This window comes from Coregonus clupeaformis, chromosome 8, assembly GCF_020615455.1.
Source record: "Coregonus clupeaformis isolate EN_2021a chromosome 8, ASM2061545v1, whole genome shotgun sequence".
NCBI lineage: Eukaryota > Metazoa > Chordata > Actinopteri > Salmoniformes > Salmonidae > Coregonus > Coregonus clupeaformis.
The window spans coordinates 49192599-49216714 of record NC_059199.1 but is presented as its reverse complement, the minus strand read 5'-3'; the positions used below and the strand labels follow the sequence as shown (position 1 = coordinate 49216714).

At 44.3% G+C, this 24116-nt stretch overlaps 1 protein-coding gene across 3 annotated transcripts in view; it reads left to right on the top strand.

Annotated features, from left to right (window-relative positions):
- Positions 1–24116, top strand: part of LOC121571880 (growth factor receptor-bound protein 10-like) — a 59325-nt gene that overhangs the window by 22247 nt on the left and 12962 nt on the right. For 2 of the 3 annotated variants that reach the window (XM_041883651.2, XM_041883650.2), the window contains exons 4-6: positions 9404–9647; positions 10541–10667; positions 21587–21743. In XM_041883651.2, the coding sequence (XP_041739585.2) occupies positions 9404–9647; positions 10541–10667; positions 21587–21743 (528 nt within the window). Of the gene's footprint in view, positions 1–9403; positions 9648–10540; positions 10668–19879; positions 20117–21586; positions 21744–24116 lie in introns of those variants that run through there. The other variant, XM_041883652.2, reaches the window with a different exon arrangement.

The window sequence follows — 24116 nt, the reverse complement described above, 5'->3', positions numbered from 1 at the left end:
AATTGTCTAGCCCAGCTGATTTGTAGGGGTCCAGATTTTTCAGCTCTTTCATAACATCAGCTGTCTGAATTTGTGTAAAGGAGAAGTGGGGGGCATGGGCAAGTTGCAGCGGAGGGTGCAGAGCTGGTGGCCGGGGTAGTGGTAACCAGGTGGAAAGCATGGCCAGCAAAATGCTTGTTGAAATTCTCGATTATTGTAGATTTATCGGTGGTGACAGTGCTAGCCTCAGTGCAGTGGGCAGTTGGGAGGAGGTGCTCTTATTCTCCATGGACTTTAGTGTCCCAAAACTTTTTGGAGTTAGTGCTACAGGATGCAAATTTCTGTTTGAAAAAGCTAGCCTTTGCTTTCCTAACTGATTGTGTATATTGGTTCCTGACTTCCCTGAAAAGTTGCATATCGCGGGGGCTGTTCGATGCTAATGCAGTACACCACAGGATGTTTTTGTGCTGGTCAAGGGCAGTCAAGTCTGAGGAGAACCGGGGGCTATATCTGTTCTTAGTTCTGAATTTTTTGAGTGGGGCATGCTTATGTAAGATGGAGAGGAAAGCACTTTTAAAGAACAATCAGGCGTCCTCTACTGACGGAATGAGGTCAATATCCATCCAGGATACCCGGGCCAGGTCAATTAGAAAGGCCTGCTCGCTAAAGTGTTTTAGGGAGCGTTTGACAGTGATGAAGGGTGGTCGTTTGACCGCGGACCCATTACGGACGCAGGCAATAAGGAAGTGATCGCTGAGATCCTGGTTGAAGACAGCGGAGGTGTATTTAGAGGGTAAATTTGTCAGCATAATATCTATGAGGGTGCCCATGTTTACAGATTTTGGGTTGTACCTGGTAGGTTCGTTGATAATTTGTGTGAGATTGAGGGCAACTAATTTAGATTGTAGGTTGGCCGGGGTGTTAAGCATATCCCAGTTTAGGTCACCAAGCAGTACGAACTCTGAGTATAGATGGGGGGCAATCAGTTCACATATGGTGTCCAGGGCACAGCTCAGGGCTGAGGGGCGGGGGGGGTGTCTGTAGCAAGCGGCAACAGTGAGAGACTTATTTCTGGAAAGGTGGATTTTTAGAAGTAGAAGCTCAAACTGTTTGGGCACAGACCTGGATAGTATGATAGAGCTCTGCAGGCTATCTCTACAGTAGATTGCAACCCCACCCCACCCTCTTTACCAGAGTGTATAAAAGGTTGAGTTAAGAATCAACAGGTAGACTAGACGGACCTCAAGCTGCAGCTAGATCTATATTGGTCACGAACCTGAAAACCAACACACGGTTAAAGAAGACAAAGGAGCCTCTAACAGTCAATGCTACGGTTGAGAAAATGTTCTATGTACTGAATCTAAGAAGGGGAATTTAAGTAGGACCATCCGGCTACTTTCTTCAAACCGTTGTCTACTACACTGCTCTCATCACCCCACTGGGGATCATCGACATGGCTGATTAGCCGTCCTCAGAAGACCACTTCCAGAACGAGTGAAAGTAAACAGACAACTAAGAAGAAGGACATTGTGACCTCTTGTGGACAATCAGAGCCTTACATCTGAGAACGAAGGAGAAGGCCCATCTGAAGCAGAAGGCCCAATTGAACCCTTTCCACAAAGGCCTGGGTCCAACAGAGATACACGACGAAGACCTTCAACACGTAAATACATGCATTACTTCTTACCCAAAAGGGCTGGCAGTTCGGGGCAAGGTATTAGAATTACTGTGAGAGAAGTTCTCAAATGTATCCAAGTGTTGCTTCTCTTCCTGTCTCTCCCTCTCGCTCTCTCATTATGAGTTAATTGTTACATGATTAATTTAATTGGGTAACAATTAAACATACTTAGTTGAATCGATAAAATAACAGTCATCACATTAATGAAAGTCACGTCACAACACTTAACAAAGAGCTGCAGTTTCAGAATGGGTGGCAAGGAATAAGTTAGTCCTAAATATTTCAAAAACTGAAAGCATTGTATTTGGGACAAATCATTCACTAAACCCTAAACCTTAACTAAATCTTGTAATAAATGATGTGGAAATTGAGCAAGTTGAGGTGACTAAACTGCTTGGAGTAACCCTGGATTGTAAACTGTCATGGTCCAAACATGTTGATACAACAGTAGCTAAGATGGGAAGAAGTCTGTCCATAATAAAGGGCTACTCTGCCTGTTTAACAACACTATCAACAAGGCAGGTCCTACAGGCCCTAGTTTTGTCACACCTGGACTATTGTTCAGTCGTGTGGTCTGGTGCCGCAAAGAGGGACCTCGGAAAATTACAATTGGCTCAGAACAGGGCAGCACGGTTGACGCTTAAATGTACACGTATATTATGTTCTGGGCTATATTATGTTCTGGGCTATATTATGTTCTGGGCTATATTATGTTAGGCTATATTATGTTCTGGGCTATATTATGTTCTGGGCTATATTATGTTCTGGGCTATATTATGTTAGGCTATATTATGTTCTGGGCTATATTATGTTCTGGGCTATATTATGTTCTGGGCTATATTATGTTAGGCTATATTATGTTCTGGGCTATATTATGTTCTGGGCTATATTATGTTAGGCTATATTATGTTAGGCTATATTATGTTAGGCTATATTATGTTCTGGGCTATATTATGTTCTGGGCTATATTATGTTCTGGGCTATATTATGTTCTGGGCTATATTATGTTCTAGGCTATATTATGTTCTGGGCTATATTATGTTCTAGGCTATATTATGTTCTGGGCTATATTATGTTCTGGGCTATATTATGTTCTGGGCTATATTATGTTAGGCTATATTATGTTCTGGGCTATATTATGTTAGGCTATATTATGTTAGGCTATATTATGTTCTGGGCTATATTATGTTAGGCTATATTATGTTCTGGGCTATATTATGTTCTGGGCTATATTATGTTCTGGGCTATATTATGTTCAAAGATTTTATTGAGTTCCAGTTAATATTATGTTCTGGGCTATATTGTGTTAGGCTATATTATGTTCTGGGCTATATTATGTTCTGGGCTATATTGTGTTATAGGCTATAAATCAAATCAAATCAAATTAAATTTTATTGGTCACATGCGCCGAATACAACAGGTGCAGACATTACAGTGAAATGCTTACTTACAGCCCTTAACCAACAGTGCATTTATTTTAAACAAAAAAAGTAAAAATAAAACAACAACAAAAAAAGTGTTGAGAAAAAAAAAGAGCAGAAGTAAAATAAAGTGACAGTAGGGAGGCTATATATACAGGGGGGTACCGTTGCAGAGTCAATGTGTGGGAGCACCGGCTAGTTGAGGTAGTTGAGGTAATATGTACATGTGGGTAGAGTTAAAGTGACTATGCATAAATACTTAACAGAGTAGCAGCAGCGTAAAAAGGATGGGGTGGGGGGGCAGTGCAAATAGTCCGGGTAGCCATGATTAGCTGTTCAGGAGTCTTATGGCTTGGGGGTAGAAGCTGTTGAGAAGTCTTTTGGACCTAGACTTGACACTCCGGTACCGCTTGCCATGCGGTAGCAGAGAGAACAGTCTATGACTAGGGTGGCTGGAGTCTTTGACAATTTTGAGGGCCTTCCTCTGACACCGCCTGGTATAGAGGTCCTGGATGGCAGGAAGCATTGCCCCAGTGATGTACTGGGCCGTACGCACTAGCCTCTGTAGTGCCTTGCGGTCGGAGGCCAAGCAGTTGCCATACCAGGCGGTGATGCAACCAGTCAGGATGCTCTCGATGGTGCAGCTGTATAATTTTTTGAGGATCTGAGGACCCATGCCAAATCTTTTTAGTCTCCTGAGGGGGAATAGGCTTTGTCGTGCCCTCTTCACGACTGTCTTGGTGTGTTTGGACCATGATAGTTTGTTGGTGATGTGGACACCAAGGAACTTGAAGCTCTCAACCTGTTCCACTACAGCCCCGTCGATGAGAATGGGGGCGTGCTCAGTCCTCTTTTTTTTCCTGTAGTCCACAATCATCTCCTTTGTCTTGGTCACGTTGAGGGAGAGGTTGTTGTCCTGGCACCACACGGCCAGATCTCTGACCTCCTCCCTATAGGCTGTCTCATCGTTGTCGGTGATCAGGCCTACCACTGTTGTGTCGTCGGCAAACTTAATGATGGTGTTGAGTCGTGCCTGGCCATGCAGTCATGGGTGAACAGAGAGTACAGGAGGGGACTGAGCACGCACCCCCTGAGGGGCCCCCGTGTTGAGGATCAGTGTGGCAGATGTGTTGTTACCTACCCTTACCACCTGGGGGCGGCCCGTCAGGAAGTCCAGGATCCAGTTGCAGAGCGAGGTGTTTAGTCCCAGGATCCTTAGCTTAGTGATGAGCTTAGAGGGCACTATGGTGTTGAATGCTGAGCTGTAGTCAATGAATAGCATTCTCACGTAGGTGTTCCTCTTGTCCTTGTGTTCCTCTTGTCCAGGTGGGAAAGGGCAGTGTGGAGTGCAATAGAGATTGCATCATCTGTGGATCTGTTGGGGCGGTGTATATTATGTTAGGTTATGAAAATGTATGCACTCACTAACTGTACGTCGCTCTGGATAAGAGCATCTTCTAAATGACTAAAATGTAAATGTTCTAGGCTATGTTATGTTAGGCTATGTTATGTTCTTGGCTATGTTATGTTAGGCTATGTTATGTTCTTGGCTATGTTAGGCTATGTTATGTTCTTGGCTATGTTATGTTAGGCTATATTATGTTATGTTATGTTCCAGGCTTTATTATGTTCTAGGCTATATTATTTTAGGCTATATTATACTGAAGAAAAATATAAACTCAACATGCAACAATTTCAAAGATTTTATTGGGTTACAGTTAATATAAGGAAATCAGTCAATTGAAATAAATTAATTAGGCCCTAATTTGTGGATTTCACATGACTGGGAATACAGATATGCATCTGTTGGTCACAGATACCTTATAAAAAAGTTTGGGGCGTGGATCAGAAAACCAGGCAGTATTTAGTGTGACCAACATTTGCCTCATGCATCGCGACACATCTCCTTCACATAGAGTTGATCAGGCTGTTGATTGTGGCCTGTGGAATGTTGTCCCACTTCTCTTCAATGGCTGTGCGAAGTTGCTGGATATTGGTGGGAACTGGAACATGCTGTCGTACACGTTGATCTAGAGCATCCCAAACATGCTCAATTGGTGTCTGAGTATGCAGGCCATGGAAGAACTGGGACATTTTCAGCTTCCAGGAATTGTGTACAGATCCTACCGACATGGGACCGTGCATTATCATGCGGAAACATGAGGTGATGGCGGCGGATGAATGGCATGACAATGGGCCTCAGGATCTGATCACGGTATCTCTGTGCATTCAAATTGCCATCAATAAAATGCAATCATGTTCGTTCTACATAGCTTATGCCTGCCCATACCATAACCCCACCGCCACCATGGCTTTCACAACGTTGACATCAGCAAACCGCTCACCAACACAACCCCATACACGTGGTCTGCGGTTGTGAGGCCGGTTGGACATACTGCCAAATTCTCTAAAACAACGTTGGAGGTTGCTTATGGTAAATTAACATTAAATTCTCTGGCAACAGCTCTGGTGGACATTCCTGTAGTCAACATGCCAATTGCATCATGCCAATCGCTCCCGCTCAAAACTTGAGACATCTGTGGCATTGTGTTGTGTGACAAAACTGCACATTTTAGAGTGGCCTTTTATTGTCCTCAGCACAAGGTGCACCTGTGTAATGATCATGCAGTTTAATCAGCTTCATGATATACCACACCTGTCATGTGGATGGATTATCTTGGCATAGGAGAAATGCTCACTAACAGGGATGTAAAAAAATGTGTGCGCAACATTTGAGAGAAATAAGCTTTTTGTGTGTATGGAACATTTCTGGGATATTTTATCTCAGCTCATGAAACATGGCACCAACACTTTACATCTTGCATTTTTTCAAAATAATTTCTCATGACCTTACCCAACCCCACATCTAATGACAGCCTTAACATCTGTAGATTTAAATTTTTACATCAACAAATAACCTTCAATTCATTGCATTTTTATCTCTTATTAAAATTTAAAGAAACCAATACATACATTTACTCAATACGATTTTTTCAAATTCTCTTTCTCAAAAACTTGTCCCATACAATCATCTGTTCTCTTAATTGTTTTCTTCCTAATTAAAAAATAAATAATTGGGGGTGACCCCACTGCAGTTCCTGGGGTCGCAACCCTGATTTTGAATACCACTGCTGTAGAGGATGATGGAGTCTTCAGTATGTTGACTGTTGAGGATGATGGATTTTCAGTATGTTGACTGTAGAGGATGATGTAGCTTTCAGTATGTTGACTATAGAGGATGATGGAGACTTCAGTATGTTGACTGTAGAGGATGATGGAGACTTCAGATTGTTGACTGTAGAAAAGAATGGAGTCTTCAGTATGTTAACTGTAGAGGATGATGGAGACTTCAGTATGTTGACTGTAGATGATAATGGTTCCAGTCAGAGTCAGAAAGCAGCTTTAGTTTTACCTCTCTGACTATGCTGCCCAAAACCACTTGTAATCGGCCGCTATATTTAGATGCTGTATCACATTACCTGCACAGTTGTGTGTGTGAACGTGTGTGTGCGTGCATTAGGAACTATAGGAAAGTAAGGAATGTCAATGTCTCAATACACCATACAGTGGGGAAAAAAAGTATTTAGTCAGCCACCAATTGTGCAAGTTCTCCCACTTAAAAAGATGAGAGAGGCCTGTAAATTTTCATCATAGGTACACGTCAACTATGACAGACAAATTGAGAAAAAAAATCCAGAAAATCACATTGTAGGATTTTTAATGAATTTATTTGCAAATTATGGTGGAAAATAAGTATTTGGTCACCTACAAACAAGCAAGATTTCTGGCTCTCACAGACCTGTAACTTCTTCTTTAAGAGGCTCCTCTGTCCTCCACTCGTTACCTGTATTAATGGCACCTGTTTGAACTTGTTATCAGTGTAAAATACACCTGTCCACAACCTCAAACAGTCACACTCCAAACTCCACTATGGCCAAGACCAAAGAGCTGTCAAAGGACACCAGAAACAAAATTGTAGACCTGCACCAGGCTGGGAAGACTGAATCTGCAATAGGTAAGCAGCTTGGTTTGAAGAAATCAACTGTGGGAGCAATTATTAGGAAATGGAAGACATACAAGGCCACTGATAATCTCCCTCGATCTGGGGCTCCACGCAAGATCTCACCCTGTGGGGTCAAAATGATCAAAAGAACGGTGAGCAAAAATCCCAGAACCACACGGGGGGACCTAGTGAATGACCTGCAGAGAGCTGGGACCAAAGTAACAAAGCCTACCATCAGTAACACACTACTCCGCCAGGGACTCAAATCCTGCAGTGCCAGACGTGTCCCCCTGCTTAAGCCAGTACATGTCCAGGCCCGTCTGAAGTTTGCTAGAGTGCATTTGGATGATCCAGAAGAGGATTGGGAGAATGTCATATGGTCAGATGAAACCAAAATAGAACTTTTTGGTAAAAACTCAACTTGTCGTGTTTGGAGGACAAAGAATGCTGAGTTGCATCCAAAGAACACCATACCTACTGTGAAGCATGGGGGTGGGAAACATCATGCTTTGGGGCTGTTTTTCTGCAAAGGGACCAGGACGACAGATCCGTGTAAAGGAAAGAATGAATGGGGCCATGTATCGTGAGATTTTGAGTGAAAACCTCCTTCCATCAGCAAGGGCATTGAAGATGAAACGTGGCTGGGTCTTTCAGCATGACAATGATCCCAAACACACCGCCCGGGCAACGAAGGAGTGGCTTCGTAAGAAGCATTTCAAGGTCCTGGAGTGGCCTAGCCAGTCTACAGATCTCAACCCCATAGAAAATCTTTGGAGGGAGTTGAAAGTTCGTGTTACCCAGCGACAGCCCCAAAACATCACTGCTCTAGAGGAGATCTGCATGGAGGAATGGGCCAAAATACCAGCAACAGTGTGTGAAAACCTTGTGAAGACTTACAGAAAACGTTTGACCTGTGTCATTGCCAACAAAGGGTATATAACAAAGTATTGAGAAACTTTTGTTATTGACCAAATACTTATTTTCCACCATCATTTGCAAATAAATTCATTAAAAATCCTACAATGTGATTTTCTGGATTTTTCTTTCTCATTTTGTCTGTCATAGTTGACGTGTACCTATGATGAAAATTACAGGCCTCTCTCATCTTTTTAAGTGGGAGAACTTGCACAATTGGTGGCTGACTAAATACTTTTTTCCCCCACTGTAATACCCTATAAGAAGAAGCATATTTACCCCCTCCTCTCTTTTTATGTCATTTATGAGGTCTCTCTCTCGCTCGCTTGCTCGCTCGTTTGCCACCCCTGTCCTATATATGAACCCCAGCATCACATGCCGTTTTGTCCCAGACTGTCCCAAGTGGTTGTCAGTGTGTGAGTGGTTAGAGATCAGACGGTTGCTGTGTATGCTACTGCAACCCATTTCTTGTCTCTAACTTATTTAAGCTTTCCTCTGTGTGTGTTTTGGTGTCCTACTTTCTTGTTGAACCATGTATGAGGCAGTAAAAGGCTTCCCAGCGCTCCAGAGTCTTTACCTTCTGGAATGTTTGGAATTCTGTGTGGCGGGTGGGATGCACATGACCTGACCGGAAACACAGTTGGCTCAGTAGCGCACTCTCTGCTCAGGACTGCATCCTGACCAGCTCTAGTCTACAGTAGCACTCTCTCTCTCTGCTCAGGACTGCATCCTAACTATCTCTAGTCTACAGTAGCTCTCTCTCTGCTCAGGACAGCATCCTAACCATCTCTAGTCTACAGTAACTCTCTCTCTGCTCAGGACTGCATCCTAACTATCTCTAGTCTACAGTAGCTCTCTCTCTGCTCAGGACTGCATCCTAACTATCTCTAGTGTACAGTAGCTCTCTCCCTCTGTTCAGCACATCATCTTGAATATCTCTAGTCTACAGTAGCTCTCTCTCTCTGCTCAGGACAACATCCTAACTATCTCTAGTCTACAGTAGTTCTCTCTCTCTGCTCAGAACAGCATCCTAACTATCTCTAGTCTACAGTGACATCTACTGGTGAGAGCAAGGTTTGCAGCATGTGTGTATCTCCTTTTTGCTTTTTTAAATCTCTTTATTTCTTTCTCTCCCTCTCTCTTTCTCTCTCTCTCCCACTCTCTTCCTCCCTACCGCTCCCCTTCTCTCTCTCGCTCTTTCTTTCACTCTGAATTTTGTTCTCGCTCGCTCTCTCAACACCTCCCTCCCCCTCCCTCCCCCTCCCTCCCCACCTCCCTCCCCTATCTACCTCTCTCTTTCCCCACCACCCCCTCCCTCCCTGCCTCCCTCTCCTTCCTCCATCTCGCTCTCTCCATCTACCTCCCCTCTCTCTCTGTCCCTCTGTTTCTCTCTCTCTGTCTCAGTAGATGATGTGGATCTGGAGGCGTTGGTGAATGATATGAACTCCTCTCTGGAGAGTCTCTACTCCAGCTGCAATACCCACACAGAGACGGCCCTGCTCCTGCACAATAGCCACATGCACAGTCCTCATCATGGGCACACTCCTCACGGGTGTGGCCCTCACCCCCAGCGCCCTACGCCCACTCTGCCTCCCACTTCCCCCCAAGAGAGGCTGCTTCACTCTCAGCCTGTACACATCAGCGCATTCAGGTAACATGGTCACAAACATGTTCACTCGTATACACCCATCAGAGGAGGCTGGTGGGAGGAGCTGTAGGAGGATGGGCTCATTGTAATGGCTGGAATGGAATCAATGGAACAGTATCAAACACATCAAATATATGGACCCACATGTTTGACTGTTCCATTTATTCCATTCCAGCCATTACAATGAGCCTGTCCTCCTAGCTCCTCCCAACAGCCTCCTCTGACACAGACACACAAACACTCACACACACACAAGGCCATAGTATTTATTACGAGTCGACTGTATCTCTATCTTTCTATGAGTAAATGTTAATGAATTAATATGAAGTAAATTTGTGGTTGTGATTGAGGTATATATCTTATATTTCTGGGTGTGTTCGGTAATTCAATCTGGAATGCCAGAGTGCGTTCTGGGTGTTCGTAAATTCAGAGCGTTGTCAGATTGTCCGTTTGTAAATTCTGAGCGTTTCACTCTCGGAGCGTTCAGAGCGCACACTGGACGTTATGGCTCAGGAGTAGGGTTGATCCGAGCGTTCTGACCTCACAACGCAGTCAAGCACCCAAGCTAACTGGCTAACATTGGCTAGCTTGCTAGCTACTTCCAGACACAAATGAGAGAACACCTCACTCTGACCATTTTACTTGCCCTAGCAGAGCTGGTTAGGCTGTTTTTATGTTATCCAGAGCATTGGTGAATGTAATTAAATTGTGCTGCTGGCAACAATTTAATTACGCTTTTTTGGCAACGTTTACTGATACCTGCCGTATTCAACGGGTGTTGAGCGTTCGTAAATTCCTCAGTTATTCTGAGCTCTGGCACACTCAGACGAGAGTGCTCTGAAATCGGAGTAGATAGCCAGAGCGAATTTATAAACACCCTCTGTCTCCCTCTACAGGAGGCTCGAGGAGCAGCAGCAGCAGAGTCGTCCCTCCTCTCTCCCTGCCATCATCAACCCCTTCCCTGAACTCTGCACCCCCACTGGCTCTCCCATCCTCAACCCCATACACACCACAGAAAACCATGTAAGTAGGCACACATACACAAACACTCTCTCACGCACGCACACACAGCCACAGACAACCATGTACGTGTGTGTGTATGTTGTTTCTAAATCAGCTGACTGGACTGTAATATCCTGGCATAATGTTGTGTTTGGCTGTAGACCTTTCGTTATGTTACACAACAGTTCACTCTGGGTTATCATACTCTTTCTCTGTGTGTTTGTGTGTGTGTGTGTTATTCTGGCATGGTGGTCATTAATTACACACACACACACACACAGTGTTCTGAGGCTACATGATGCTCTGTGTCCCTGTTCCTGGAGATGTTCCTGGAGATGTTCCTGGGGATGTTGCTGGGAACCTCTCTGTATCTGGGCTCTGTGAACCCTGCCTATCCGTCTGGCGTTCCAGCGTCTCTGGGAAAGACTGACTATCATTTCCTGTTCACATGCTTCTACCCCAGCTCGGAGCGTCACAGCACTGTGTGTGTGTGTGTGGTGTGTGTGTGTCAGAGCCCAGCCTTTCCAGCCCAGCCTGGGTGTTATTCAGAGAATGCAGTGTCCCTGTCATGCACACACACACTGTGTGTCTGTCTCTCTGTGTCCTATTCTCTCTCTTTCTCTCTCTCTCCATCTCCCTCCCTCTATCGTAGACCTTAGCTTTAGACCACCTGCTTTTAGTAAGGACACGAGAAGGCGTGTGTATGTCTGTCTCTGTGTGTGTGTGTGTGTGTGTGTGTGTGTGAGAGAAGGCAGTTTCCCAAACTAATGGAATGGCCAGTCTTACACCAGTCTCAGTCAGGCCCTCAGGGTTATCTGCCCGGTCCACTGCCTGTCTCACTGGCTGAGTTTACTTTGGCATCCATGTGTGTGTGTATGCGCGCGTGCGTGCGAGTCACTCCATCTGTAATGTATTTCCTGCTTTTAAACGAGCCCAGAGACAAAACAGTTGTTTATAGAACATAAAATACAATTTTGTCAGACAAGCCAAGGGTTACAGAAACACACTCTCTCTCTCTCTCTCTCTACATGTAGAGGTCAGATGATCAATGTCTACATGCAACAGTCTCCTGATTGACTGCAATCAGGTCATTTGGTATCTGTGTGTGTGTGTGTGCTTCTATATTACTTAACCACCTTTGTGCATGTGTGTCTTTTACTTAAAGGAAAACTCCACCCAAAAACTATGTTTTGGTATTTGTTTTATTAGTCCAATGTTGACATAGTCCCAAAACTAACCAAGATGGCGATCGACAACTTCGGCATGGTGGCAGCACTATAACTTTATGTGTTTGTTTTAAACATCACTGGAAATAATCGCATCTGCAATCTAAATTAAAGAACGGTAAATTCTCAGCAACTTCTCAGTCATGCCAACACTTCTGATGGCATTCAGCACTTCGGAATTGGATTGTTATATACCAACCTTTCATTAGACCTTGATACAAACCAAAACGATCATCCAAGGCCAGTCTGAAACCTCAAATTAATGGTGGAGATCTTATAAAAACTCTTTGCCTTCTCTTTTCTGGTGATATACATCAATGCCCTGGTCCTCAGTTGATCACGAGCACCATCAAACGGCCTATGCACCTCCTGCGAACGTTGTGTTAACAGTAACAGCAAAGCTCTGGTATGTTTGGAATGCGCGCAGTTGACTCATCTAAAATGCAGCGATCCTAGCTTTGGGCATGGGGTCAATGAAACGTACCTTTGCTGTCGGTGTGCTGTACCCGCAGGGTGTGTGGGTGTCGGGAGTGGGGTGGGACCGGAGGGCTCGCCTGGGACGAGTAGCGCACCGGGGGGGTAGACAGGGGCGCGGTGGTGGAGACGGCGGAGCAGCGGGAGGTGAGCTGGCATTGCATGACCTGGGAGGGGTGCTCCATGGCGGCGGAGGGGCCACAGGAGGCGGTGCAACGGGGGGATGGCAGTTCAGTGGGAAGTTGCAGGTGGATCGGGAGTTCGGCGAGACCTTTGGGATGAGAGGTTTACATTTTGTGCACTTGAACGTCCGAAGCCTACTACTGAAGATTGATGAGGATACACCTGTTGGTTCGCAAATCAGAGGTGGGTTTCTGATGTTTTACAGAGACATGGTTGGATTCATCTGTTTGTGACTCAGAAATTGAGATAGGTAATAACTCTGTTGTCAGGAAGGATCGGAATTGGAATGGTGGGGGGATATATGTGCCTTTGTAAGATCGGATTTAATCGATGATCTGGACATTGTCCGGTTGGATATCTGCCTTCCCAAAACCAAACCGATTTTGTTGGGGGTGTGTTACAGGCCACCCAATCAGATTGCATTCTATGAAGGTCTCGAAATTGTGTTGTCAAACTCTAATGATTCCCTGGTGAAGGAAATCATTTTGTTAGGGGATTTCAAAAAGGATAGCCCAACCCACAATGTCTTTATGCACTTCTGTAGATCACTTGCTCTGACCCAAATGATACAAGATCCCACCAGTGTATGTGAAACAGTACAATTGACTTAATACTGATGTCTGATAAATTCAAAATATCACAGAGTGGAGTAATAGTCTATGGAATCAGTGATAATTTTATTACATTTTGCACAGAGGGTTTTTAAAGATATATTTAAGTGTCACAAAACTGTTCGAATCAGAGGACTCACAAAAATTATGTGTTGAAATGTTTAGGGAGCAAGAGGGTAAAATTGACTGGTCACCTGTGCTGGATAGTGTAGGGGTAGACAGTACCTGGGAAGCATTTCAATTTAGATTCCTTGATGTGCTGAATGTGATGGCTCCCATTAGACAGATCAGAGTAAAGCAGAGATCTAGCCCTTGGTTTAATCATGAGATTCTAGAATCTATCCAAGCAAGGAATAAGGCCTTTAAGAAATGCCTTTGTCCTATATAAACGTCACAGAAGTGAAGCTCAGATCAGAATGGATCAGGCTAAGATCAATCATTGAGAACAAAAATGACCCTAAAAAGCTTTGGAAATCATTTTAAGGAACTAGGCTGTAGTAGTACAACCAAAAACAAACTAAACAGAATTGGACTGAACATCAGGGGGGAGATGGTATATGAAAAAGCAGAGGTTGCCAATGAATGTAACTTTTTTTTTGTTACTTCTGTTGCCAGCAAGCTGGTTAGCAAGCTACCCACCAGTTCTAGTTTGTATGGAAACGACTAAGTCAAAAAGTATTATGCCAAGTTAGGGGTTCAGCCAAACTCTTTTCCTTTTGCAAATGTATGATTTTCAGTTGGGGTTTCCACTGATCCATTTCTACTTTACTTGACTGACTTAATCAGGAAAGAAATTGATGAGGGAAATCTTTGTGGAATGGTACTGCTTGACCTACAGAAGGCCTTTGATACAGTTAACCGCTGTCTCCTAATCTCCAAACTGGATGCACTGGGGTTAAGCAGTATCCCTCTAGGCTGAGTAAAGTCCTACTTGTCCGGTAGGGAGCAAGTGGTAGAAGTTAATGGGTCACTGTCTCAGGCAAAACCAATAAGTTGTGGCGTTCCGCAGGGGAGTGGCTTGGGCCAGTACTGTTTTTACTGTACAGCAGGACTGCCCAACCCTGTTCCTGGAGAGCTACCGTCCTGTAGGTTTTTGCTCCAACCCTAATCTAGCACACCTGATTCTAATAATTAGCAGGTTGATAAGATGAATCAGGTTAGTAACACCTGGGGTTGCGAAAACCTAATAATGTAATTAGGTAATGCTGGGAAAGGTACTTTCTTGTATACTGGAGCCTCAGAGTGGAATGAGTTTCCTCTGCCCATAAAAACGACGTTCTCTCTGGGCAGCTTTAAAAATAAAGTACAAATCAGTTAGATGTCTCCTGTGCCCATTTGAATGTACTCTACGATGTAACTGCATTGATGAGGTATATGATCTTCTTTTTTTTTTATTATCTTGCTGCCATATTGTCTTCAACCGGGTTCGATCTTGCCTAGCCATCTTGTCTCAAGAGGACAACAATGGACTTTATTGTGTATTAACCTCGATGATTTTACTCATGTGCGTGTATGCCTTTTCAAGTTTTATTTGTTTTAAAATGGTTGAATTAATAAACTAAACTAAAACAAGATATGTAACTTTCAAAATACAGAAATCATCTCCGTATGATGCATTTTGCATCATACGGTGCGTTTCTATGTTTTGAAGTAAATAGGAGAGGAAGATAAGTGCTTCCAATGACATCATCAACCAATTAGTAGGCAATGCCTATTCATAATTGGTTAAAATCACACAATGCACACCAATGATGTCATTGGAAACATATCTTCCTCTATCTTTTTTTACTACAAAACATAGAAACGCGCCATTTTCACATATGTTGACATTGGGGTGGTGCTGGAGATGATGAATATGAAGTAGAAAAGTCGTGAAATGTTCCTTTAACACCCTTTGTGTGTGTCATTCTACCTCCCTGAAACCAACACAAAGGTTGATCTATGGGTCTTATCTAGACATTGTTAGAGATCTTGAGCCTGAGGGGGTAGATCACTGTGTGTGTGTGTGTGTGTGTGTGTGTGTGTGGTTAAAACAGGGTTAGTTAAGTGGTAAATTGAGTTTGAGGCTGAACTGTGGCCTCCAATCAAGTTAACACATCACACACACATTGACCCAGATAACAACCACATAATTCTGCATGCTCATAAAGTCTAGATGCTTCGCTTCCATCTTTCTCTCCATGAGATGGTCAGATGTCTGAGATGCAGTGGGGAAAGGGGGAGAAAGAGGTGTGAGAAAGGAGGAGAGAGAAGGAAGGAGCAAGGGGAGGAAAGGGGGTTAAAGGAAGGGAGGAAGAGGGAATAAAGGAAGAGGGTGTTAATAGTTATTATGTGATGAATGATGTGACTGAAGAGTTTTACTGACACACATTCCTCTCTGTGGATGTTGCCTATGACAACCCCCAGCTCTCTCTCTTGCTGTGGGGCTTAACATAGCTAACATTTCATGCTCTGTGTGTGTGTGCATGCATGCATGCTTGTGTGCGTGCATGTACAGTGGCTTGCGAAAGTATTCATCTCCCTTGGCATTTTTCCTATTTTGTTGCCTTACAACCTGGAATTAAAATTGATTTTTTGGGGGGGGGTTTGTATCATTTGATTTACACAACATGCCTACCACTTTGAAGATGCAACATATTTTTTATTGTGAAACAAACAAGAAGACAAAAAAACGGAACTTGAGCGTGCATAACTATTCATGTCCTGCTGGAAGGTGAGCCTCTGTCCCAGTCTCAAATCTCTGGAAGACTGAAAGAGGTTTCCCTCAATAATTTCCCTGTATTTAGCGCCATCCATCATTCCTTCAATTCTGACCAGTTTCTCAGTCCCTGCCGATGAAAAACATCCCCACAGCATGATGCTGCCACCACCATGCTTCACTGTGGGGATGGTGTTCTCGGGGTGATGAGAGGTGTTGGGTTTGCGCCAGACATACCATTTTCCTTGATGGCCAAAAAGCTCAATTTTAGTCTCATCTGACCAGAGTACCTTCTTCCATATGTCTGGGGAGTCTCCCACATGCCTTTTGGCGAACACCAAACTTGTTTGCTTATTTTTTCTTTAAGCAATGGCTTTTTTCTGGCCACTCTTCCGTAATGCCCAGCTCTGTGGAGTTTACGGCTTAAAGTGGTCCTATGGACAGATACTCCAAACTCCGCTGTGGAGCTTTGCAGCTCCTTCAGGGTTATCTTTGGTCTCTTTGTTGCCTCTCTGATTAATGCCCTCCTTGCCTGGTCCGTGAGTTTTGGTGGGCGGCCCTCTCTTGGCAGGTTTGTTGTGGTGCCATATTCTTAAAACATTTTAATAATGGATTTAATGGTGCTCTGTGGGATGTTCAAAGTTTCTGATCTTTTTTTATAACCCAACCCTGATCTGTACTTCTCCACATCTTTGTCCCTGACCTGTTTGGACAGCTCCTTGGTCTTCATGGTGCCGCTTGCTTGGTGGTGCCCCTTGCTTAGTGGTGTTGCAGACTCTGGGGCCTTTCAGAACAGGTGTGTATATATACTGAGATCATGTGACAGATCATGTGACACTTAGATTGCACACAGGTGGACTTTATTTAACTAGTTATGTGACTTCTGAAGGTAATTGGTTGCACCAGATCTTATTTAGGGGTTTCATAGCAAAAGGGGTGAATACATTTACACGCACCACTTTTCGGTTATTTATTTGTTCTAATTCTTTGAAACAAGTTATTTTTTTCATTTCACTTCACCAATTTGGACTATTTTGTGTATGTCCATTACATGAAATACAAATAAATATCCATTTAAATTACAGGTTGTAATGCAACAAAATAGGAAAAACGCCAAGGGGGATGAATACTTTTGCAAGGCACTGTATGTGTGTCAATGTGCGTTTGTGTGTGCGTGTATGTGTGTGTATACTTGCGTACATGCGTGTATGTGGTGTGTTTTCTTATGCAGGCTGTGTTAGGGGCCAACTGGCATGCAGCGCTCCACACATGAGGCTGATTATGACTCAGTATTACATTACTGACATTCCTCTCTTTCTTTGTCTCCTTCTGCCTCTCTCACTCTTTCTCTCTATCTTTCTGTCCCTCGGTCTCTTTTAGTGCTGAGCGATTAACCAAAACGTTGGTTATTTTTGGTTTTCTAAACAACTAATTGACTGAATTCCATTTCATTCGTTGTTTTTCTTCTGTGAGCTCAATGCCCAGTTTCACTAGAGATAAATCAAATCAAGCCCGAACTGTGCGATGTAGTAGGGATTTGTAGTTTCCAACAGGCCAATATACGATATAGTTTAGCGCAGAAAACGTGGTAATTCACTACAATGACCATAATCCATTGCGCACCTACTTGTCCGGTCTGATGATTATAGAGGCCTCTAGTGGCCAAAAGGCAATTTTAGCATGGGCTGCTCCATTGAGGGCTTCCTCCATGCTTCCACCATTTTAAAGTAGTCAAAGTAGTCAACTGGGTGGGGAATCCTTAGCATTGTAGCCTCAACGGCGCTGACCATGCTGTCACAGATGCTATAATTGCACAGATCTATCTATCTCTATGGCGCAGACAGAGACTGAGAGAAGAGACAGAAGAACACGCGATGGAGAGGGATAGAGAGCAGTTGCTTCATGAGGTATCTCTACCTGAAAATACTTGATCTAAGTGATTGATAGTTGGTATTCAGCAGTCATAAAGTATGCCTTATTTATAATATATATTTTTAAGAACTACTAAAATAGTCATTATGTAAGACAGCACAGGCAGCAGCTCTATAGAGATGAGATGATGACTTGGAATGAAATAATAAAGTAATCAAATAAAACAAATACTAAATTAAAGTAAAGTAATGTGAATAAATGATGGTTAATAAGTGATATGCAGTAATGGGCAGTCACTACCGTCATGGGACTTTTATTAATTGTTTTATTCTGTGTTACAGCATTCAACCCACATAATGCATGGTGCATTTAATGTCTAAAATATAGAAATGGACAACTGTGATAATCTTTTTATCATCTAAACGAAACTGAACTGACCTCAAAAATCATTAATCTCTTTATTATTATTGTTATTGACAATTTATACACAATTGAATAATTGCTTGATTTTATTCAGTTTAAACTAAAATAATGAATTAATGAATAAATAGATAATAAACTAGAATCTAAATAAAGAAAACATTATTTGTAACTATGTCTCTCTCCCTCTCTTAATCCCCCATCACCCATCTCTCTCCTCTTCATCTTCCCTTTTCTCTCTGCAGAATAGCTGAGCAATCCCCTGTCTCTCTCCCTCTCTCTCTCTCTATCTGTCCCTTTGTCTCTAGCCCTGTCTCTCTCTCCCTCTCTCTCTCCCTCTCTCTCTCTCTGTCCCTTTGTCTCTAGCCCTGTCTCTCTCTCCCTCCCTCTCTCTCTCTCTGTCCCTTTGTCTCTAGCCCTGTCTCTCTCTCCCTCCCTCTCTCTCTCTCTGTCCCTTTGTCTCTAGCCCTGTCTCTCTCTCCCTCTCTCTCTCTCTGTCCCTTTGTCTCTAGCCCTGTCTCTCTCTCCCTCTCTCTCTCCCTCTCTCTCTCTCTGTCCCTTTGTCTCTAGCCCTGTCTCTCTCTCCCTCCCTCTCTCTCTCTCTGTCCCTTTGTCTCTAGCCCTGTCTCTCTCTCCCTCTCTCTCTCCCTCTCTCTCTCTCTGTCCCTTTGTCTCTAGCCCTGTCTCTCCCTCCCTCTCTCTCTCTCTGTCCCTTTGTCTCTAGCCCTGTCTCTCCCTCCCTCTCTCTCTCTCTGTCCCTTTGTCTCTAGCCCTGTCTCTCCCTCCCTCTCTCTCTCTCTGTCCCTTTGTCTCTAGCCCTGTCTCTCTCTCCCTATCTGTCCCTTTGTCTCTAGCCCTGTCTGTCTCTCTCTCTCTGTCTCTAGCTCTTTCTCTCTCTCTCTCCCTCTCTATCTGTCCCTCTGTCTCTAGTTCTCTCTCTCTCCCTCTATCGGTCCCTCTGTCTCTAGCTCTGTCTCTCTCTCTCTATCTGTCCCTCTGTCTCTAGCTCTGTCTCTCTCTCCCTCTATCTCTCTATCTGTCCCTCTGTCTCTAGCTCTGTCTGTCTCTCTCTCCCTCTCTCTTTCTTTCTTTCTTTCTCGCTCTCGCTCTCGCTCTCCCTCTCTCTCTCTCTGTGTGTCTGCCAGCCCCTATACTTGACATGTGATCACAGTCTCAAACTAAAGATCCCTTTACAGACTCTTTCACTTTAACCAGTGACCCAAACTCTTTCTCCCCCATGAAAGACAACAGAGATCTGTTCCTCAGAATGCTCCATACCTGACCCCTCATCCCTCCATCTCACACCCATCTGCAGAGGAGAGAATGGCAGGAGGGCTGGAAAGGAAAGGAGATAAGAGGGGGAGGGGGAAAAGGGGGGAGAGAGGTCTGATAGGAGAAATAGAAAACGTAAGGTAGCTAGAAAATGTGTGCGTGCATTCATGCAAGTGTGTGTGTGCGCGTGTGTGTGTGACATGAAGCGACTTCTCTGCACGCATGACACACACAAACACACACACACTGCACTAATCCACTGGCTGAGTCTTAGCGAGAGGAGCGTTCAGGCATTATCCTGCCCAGCACGAGAGGAAGGGATCTCTCAATCTCTTTCTCCTTCTCTCTTTCTCTCCTCCTCACTCTCTCCTTCTCTCTCCCTCTCTCTCTTGCCTTATCTCTCTTTCTCTTTCCCTCTCCTTCCACCTTTCTCATTCCCTCTCACTGTCTCTCTCCTTCTCTCTCCCTGTCACTCTCCTTCTCTCTTCCTGTCTCTCTCCCTCGCCCATATTCCTTGTTCTATTCTATGTCCCTTCCTTCTCTCTCTGCCTCTCTCGTGTTCTATTTACCTCTGTCCCTCCCTCGCTTCCGCTCCTTTCCCCTCCCTCCCTCTTTCTCTCTCTCCTCTCTTCCTCTCTCTGTCTAAGCAGAGTGAGGCTCAGTGTGAAAATGCCATCGTGCTCTCCTGACTGTTGCCTCTTTCAGGCTGTAGAGGTAAGAGTGTGTGTTTGTAGTGGGTAGGGTGTGGTGTGTGTGTGTGTGTGTGTGTGTGTGTGTCTGTGTGTCTGTGTGTATAGCTTTAGCGGTGATGACATTCCACATTTAGAAACGTTCTCAAACTACTATGAGACGCAAGAATACTTTTATTTTGTTTCTGGTGTCTCCTTTCTAGTGTGTAACCTTTGTGTTCTCTGCTGTCCTGTCTCTGTCCTGTAATGGTCAAGACACAGCCCGGGCACTGGGCTGGGCTGGGACGGGGGGCGGAGGAGTTGTTTCTAGTGTCTTGTGATTCTGTGTTCTACTGTGGAGTTGTTTCTAGTGTCTTGTGATTCTGTGTTCTACTGTGGAGTTGTTTCTAGTGTCTTGTGATTCTGTGTTCTACTGTGGAGTTGTTTCTAGTGTCTTGTGATTCTGTGTTCTACTGTGGAGTTGTTTCTAGTGTCGTGTGATTCTCTACAATGTGTCTTCATGGGTTTGGGGATAAAACGTTGAATGATGGAAATTCTATTTTCTACACAGCACCCTCTCTCTTTCTCTCTCACACACACACACACACACACACACACACACACACTTCCCTGCTGGGAGAAAGAAGATAGGTAGATATATCTATCAATAAGTGTATGTATGTAAATGAATAAATGTCTAAGTGGGTGTGTTTTTCAAGCGTGAATATTTGTGAGTACATCGTTAAGTGCGTATGTGTATTTTTAAGTGTGAGTATTGTATATGTTTAGGTACATTTTCAGTCATATGTATGTTTAGTGCGTGTATCTCAGAGGTGTGTATGTATGGTGTGTACAGTATATCTCAGGCATATTGGTGTGTGTGTGTGTGTGTGTGTGTGTGTGTGTGTCAGTAACCGTAATAGTCCTACTGTGTCTCTGTTTCCCCAACCCAGACTAAGTCCTGGACCTAAAAGCTCAGTGGAGAATCTCTATCGATCAGGAGTAGGCTTGATCTGTGTCCAGGAAACCAACCCTGTTTTATTAACATTTCAACTCAATCAAAACAGCTGTTATTTAGTCTGTATTATTATGAGATGATAATAAGACATAAGGCAGACAGTCATGCTTATGCCAAGTCTTACAATGTGTTATAACGGCATCATAATGCAGTATAGCTGCAGTGTTACAGTTTGTGTTCAGAAGAAACTGCTCTAGCAGCTCTATGTGCCAGTTTCCCGGACACAGATTAGGCCTAGTCATATTGAGCATGCTTTTTAGTCCATGGGCTAGGCTTAACGGGCCCTTAACTGGTTAACCGGCCCTTAATGTTTCAACTGCTCTTTACAGTGGCCTGTTTGTAATGACTATACATTTATTTTGTGACCCTTCATTCTAATAAATGTGAACAGTGATGATGGGGCAGGGACTGTGTCTTTATAATGATCATATTAATGTTTTTATATTAATATAATATTTCTCTCCCTCTCTCTCTCTCTCTGTGTGTGTGTGTGTCCAGATCATCAAGGTATATTGTGAAGATGGCGCAGGGAAGGTGGTGGAGGTGCCAGCCGATATGAGGGCCAGAGACGTGTGTCAGTTCCTGGTCTATAAGAGCCACTGTCTGGACGACAACAGCTGGAGCCTGGTGGAACATCACCCACTACTGGGCCTCGGTGTGTGTGTGTGTGCTGTCTGTCTGGTGTGTGTGTGTGTCTGTGCGTCGAGTGTGTTAAGGTTGGGGAAGCATATAGATCCTTGCTACCTAAAAGCTTCAATCACATAAAATCCACACTTCTACCTTTTATGACCTTTAGTTTTATTTCTTCCCTATTATTCTCTATACAGTATAGTTTCAACCAAGGGTTTCTATTTCTACTGACTGTTACTGGGATAGAAGACTGGTTTATACTTCGTAGAGTATCGTCATTTTTGGAAAAACTGTATTGGAGAGATGGAATGTTAGAGGAGAGCAGATAAAGGGAGGGGTGGAGAAAGTAGAGAGAGGGAGAGGGGGAAGGGTGCTGAAGTGGGGTGTCAGTATCAGGCAATGCAGCAAACAGCCAATCACAGAGCTCTGTTGGTCGAGCCCCCAGATAGCTCAGCTCTCTCCCTCTACTTAAACAGGACATTTCCCTGCCAGACGCCAGGATAGAGAGGCAATGCAAATAGTCTGGGTAGCCATGATTAGCTGTTCAGGAGTCTTATGGCTTGGGGGTAGAAGCTGTTAAGAAGCCTTTTCGACCTAGACTTGGCGCTCCGGTACTGCTTGCCATGTGGTAGCAGAGAGAACAGTCTATGACTAGGGTGGCTGGAGTCTTTGACAATATTTAGGGCCTTCCTCTGACACCACCTGGTATAGAGGTCCTGGATGGCAGGAAGCTTGGCCCTAGTGATGTACTGGGCCGTACGCACTACCCTCTGTAGTGCCTTGCGGTCGGAGGCCGAGCAGTTGCCATACCAGGCGGTGATGCAACCAGTCAGGATGCTCTCGATGGTGCAGCTGTATAACTTTTTGAGGATCTGAGGACCCATGCTAAATCTTTTCAGTCTCATGAGGGGGAATAGGCTTTGTCATGCCCTCTTCATGACTGTGTTGGTGTGTTTGGACCATGATAGTTTGTTGGTGATGTGGACACCAAGGAATTTGAAGCTCTCAACCTGTTCCAATACAGCCCTGTCGATGAGAATGGGGGCATGCTCAGTCCTCTTTTTTTCCCTGTAGTCCACAATCATCTCCTTTGTCTTGATCACGTTGAGAGGTTGTTATCCTGGTACCACACGGCCAGGTCTCTGACCTCCTCCCTATAGGCTGTCTCATCGTTGTCTGTGATGAGGCCTACCACTGTCGTTTGCTAACTTAATGATGGTGTTGGAGTCGTGCCTGGCCATGCAGTCATGGGTGAACAGGGAGTACAGGAGGGGACTGAGCACGCACCCCTGAGGGGCCCCCGTGTTGAGGATCAGCGTGGCAGATGTGTTGTTACCTACCCTTACCACCTGGGGGCGGCCCGTTGCAGAGGGAGGTGTTTAGTCCCAGGGTCCTTAGCTTAGTGATGAGCTTTGAGGGCACTATGGTGTTGAACGCTGAGCTGTAGTTTCTCTCTCTGTGTGTGTGTGTGTGTGTGTGTGTGTGTGTGTGTGTGTGTGTGTGTGTGTGTGTGGGGTAACTATGCGTCTCCAATCAGCTGGAGTCCCATCATGTGATCTCTACCTCAAGATCAAGAGAGAGGGAAAGGAGAACACATAAAAATATATATAAAAATAGAGAAGAATCCCATAGGACTCCAATAGGACTGGTTCCTAAATCTGATCAGATTATTCTACTAGGGATCTACCAGAAATCATGAAAACGTAGTTGACTTGCCTATAATAAGGCACATATATTTAGCAATAACAAAGAAAAAACATTTCTCATCTGTTATAACAATACAGTGACTCAAAAACGACATACAAATGGCTACAACTTAGCTAGTTAGCTACACTACATGACCAAATGTATGTGGACACCTGCTAGTTGAACATCTCATTCCAAAATCATGGGCATTAATATGGAGTTGATCCCCCTTTGCTGGTATAACAGCCTCCACTCTTCTGGGAAGGCTTTCCACTAAATGTTGGACCATTGCTGCGGATACTTGTTTCCTTTCAGCCACAAGAGCATTAGTGAGGCTGGGCACTGATGTTGGGCGATTAGGCCTGGCTCGCAGTCAAAGTTCCAATTCATCCCAAAGGTGTTCGATGGGGTTAAGGTCAGGGCTCTGTGCAGGCCAGTCAAGGTCTTCCACACCGACCTTGACAAACAATTTTTTGTATGGACCTCGCTTTGTACACGGGGGCATTGTCATGCTGAAATAGGAAAAGGCCTTCCCCAAACTGTTGCCACAAAGTTGGAAGCACATAATCGTCTACAATATCATTGTATACTGTAGCATTACGATTTCCCTTCACTGGAACTAAGGGGCCTAGCCCAAACAATGAAAAACAGCCCCAGACCAAACTTTACAGTTGGCACTATGCATTGGGGCAGGTAGCATTCTCCTGGCATC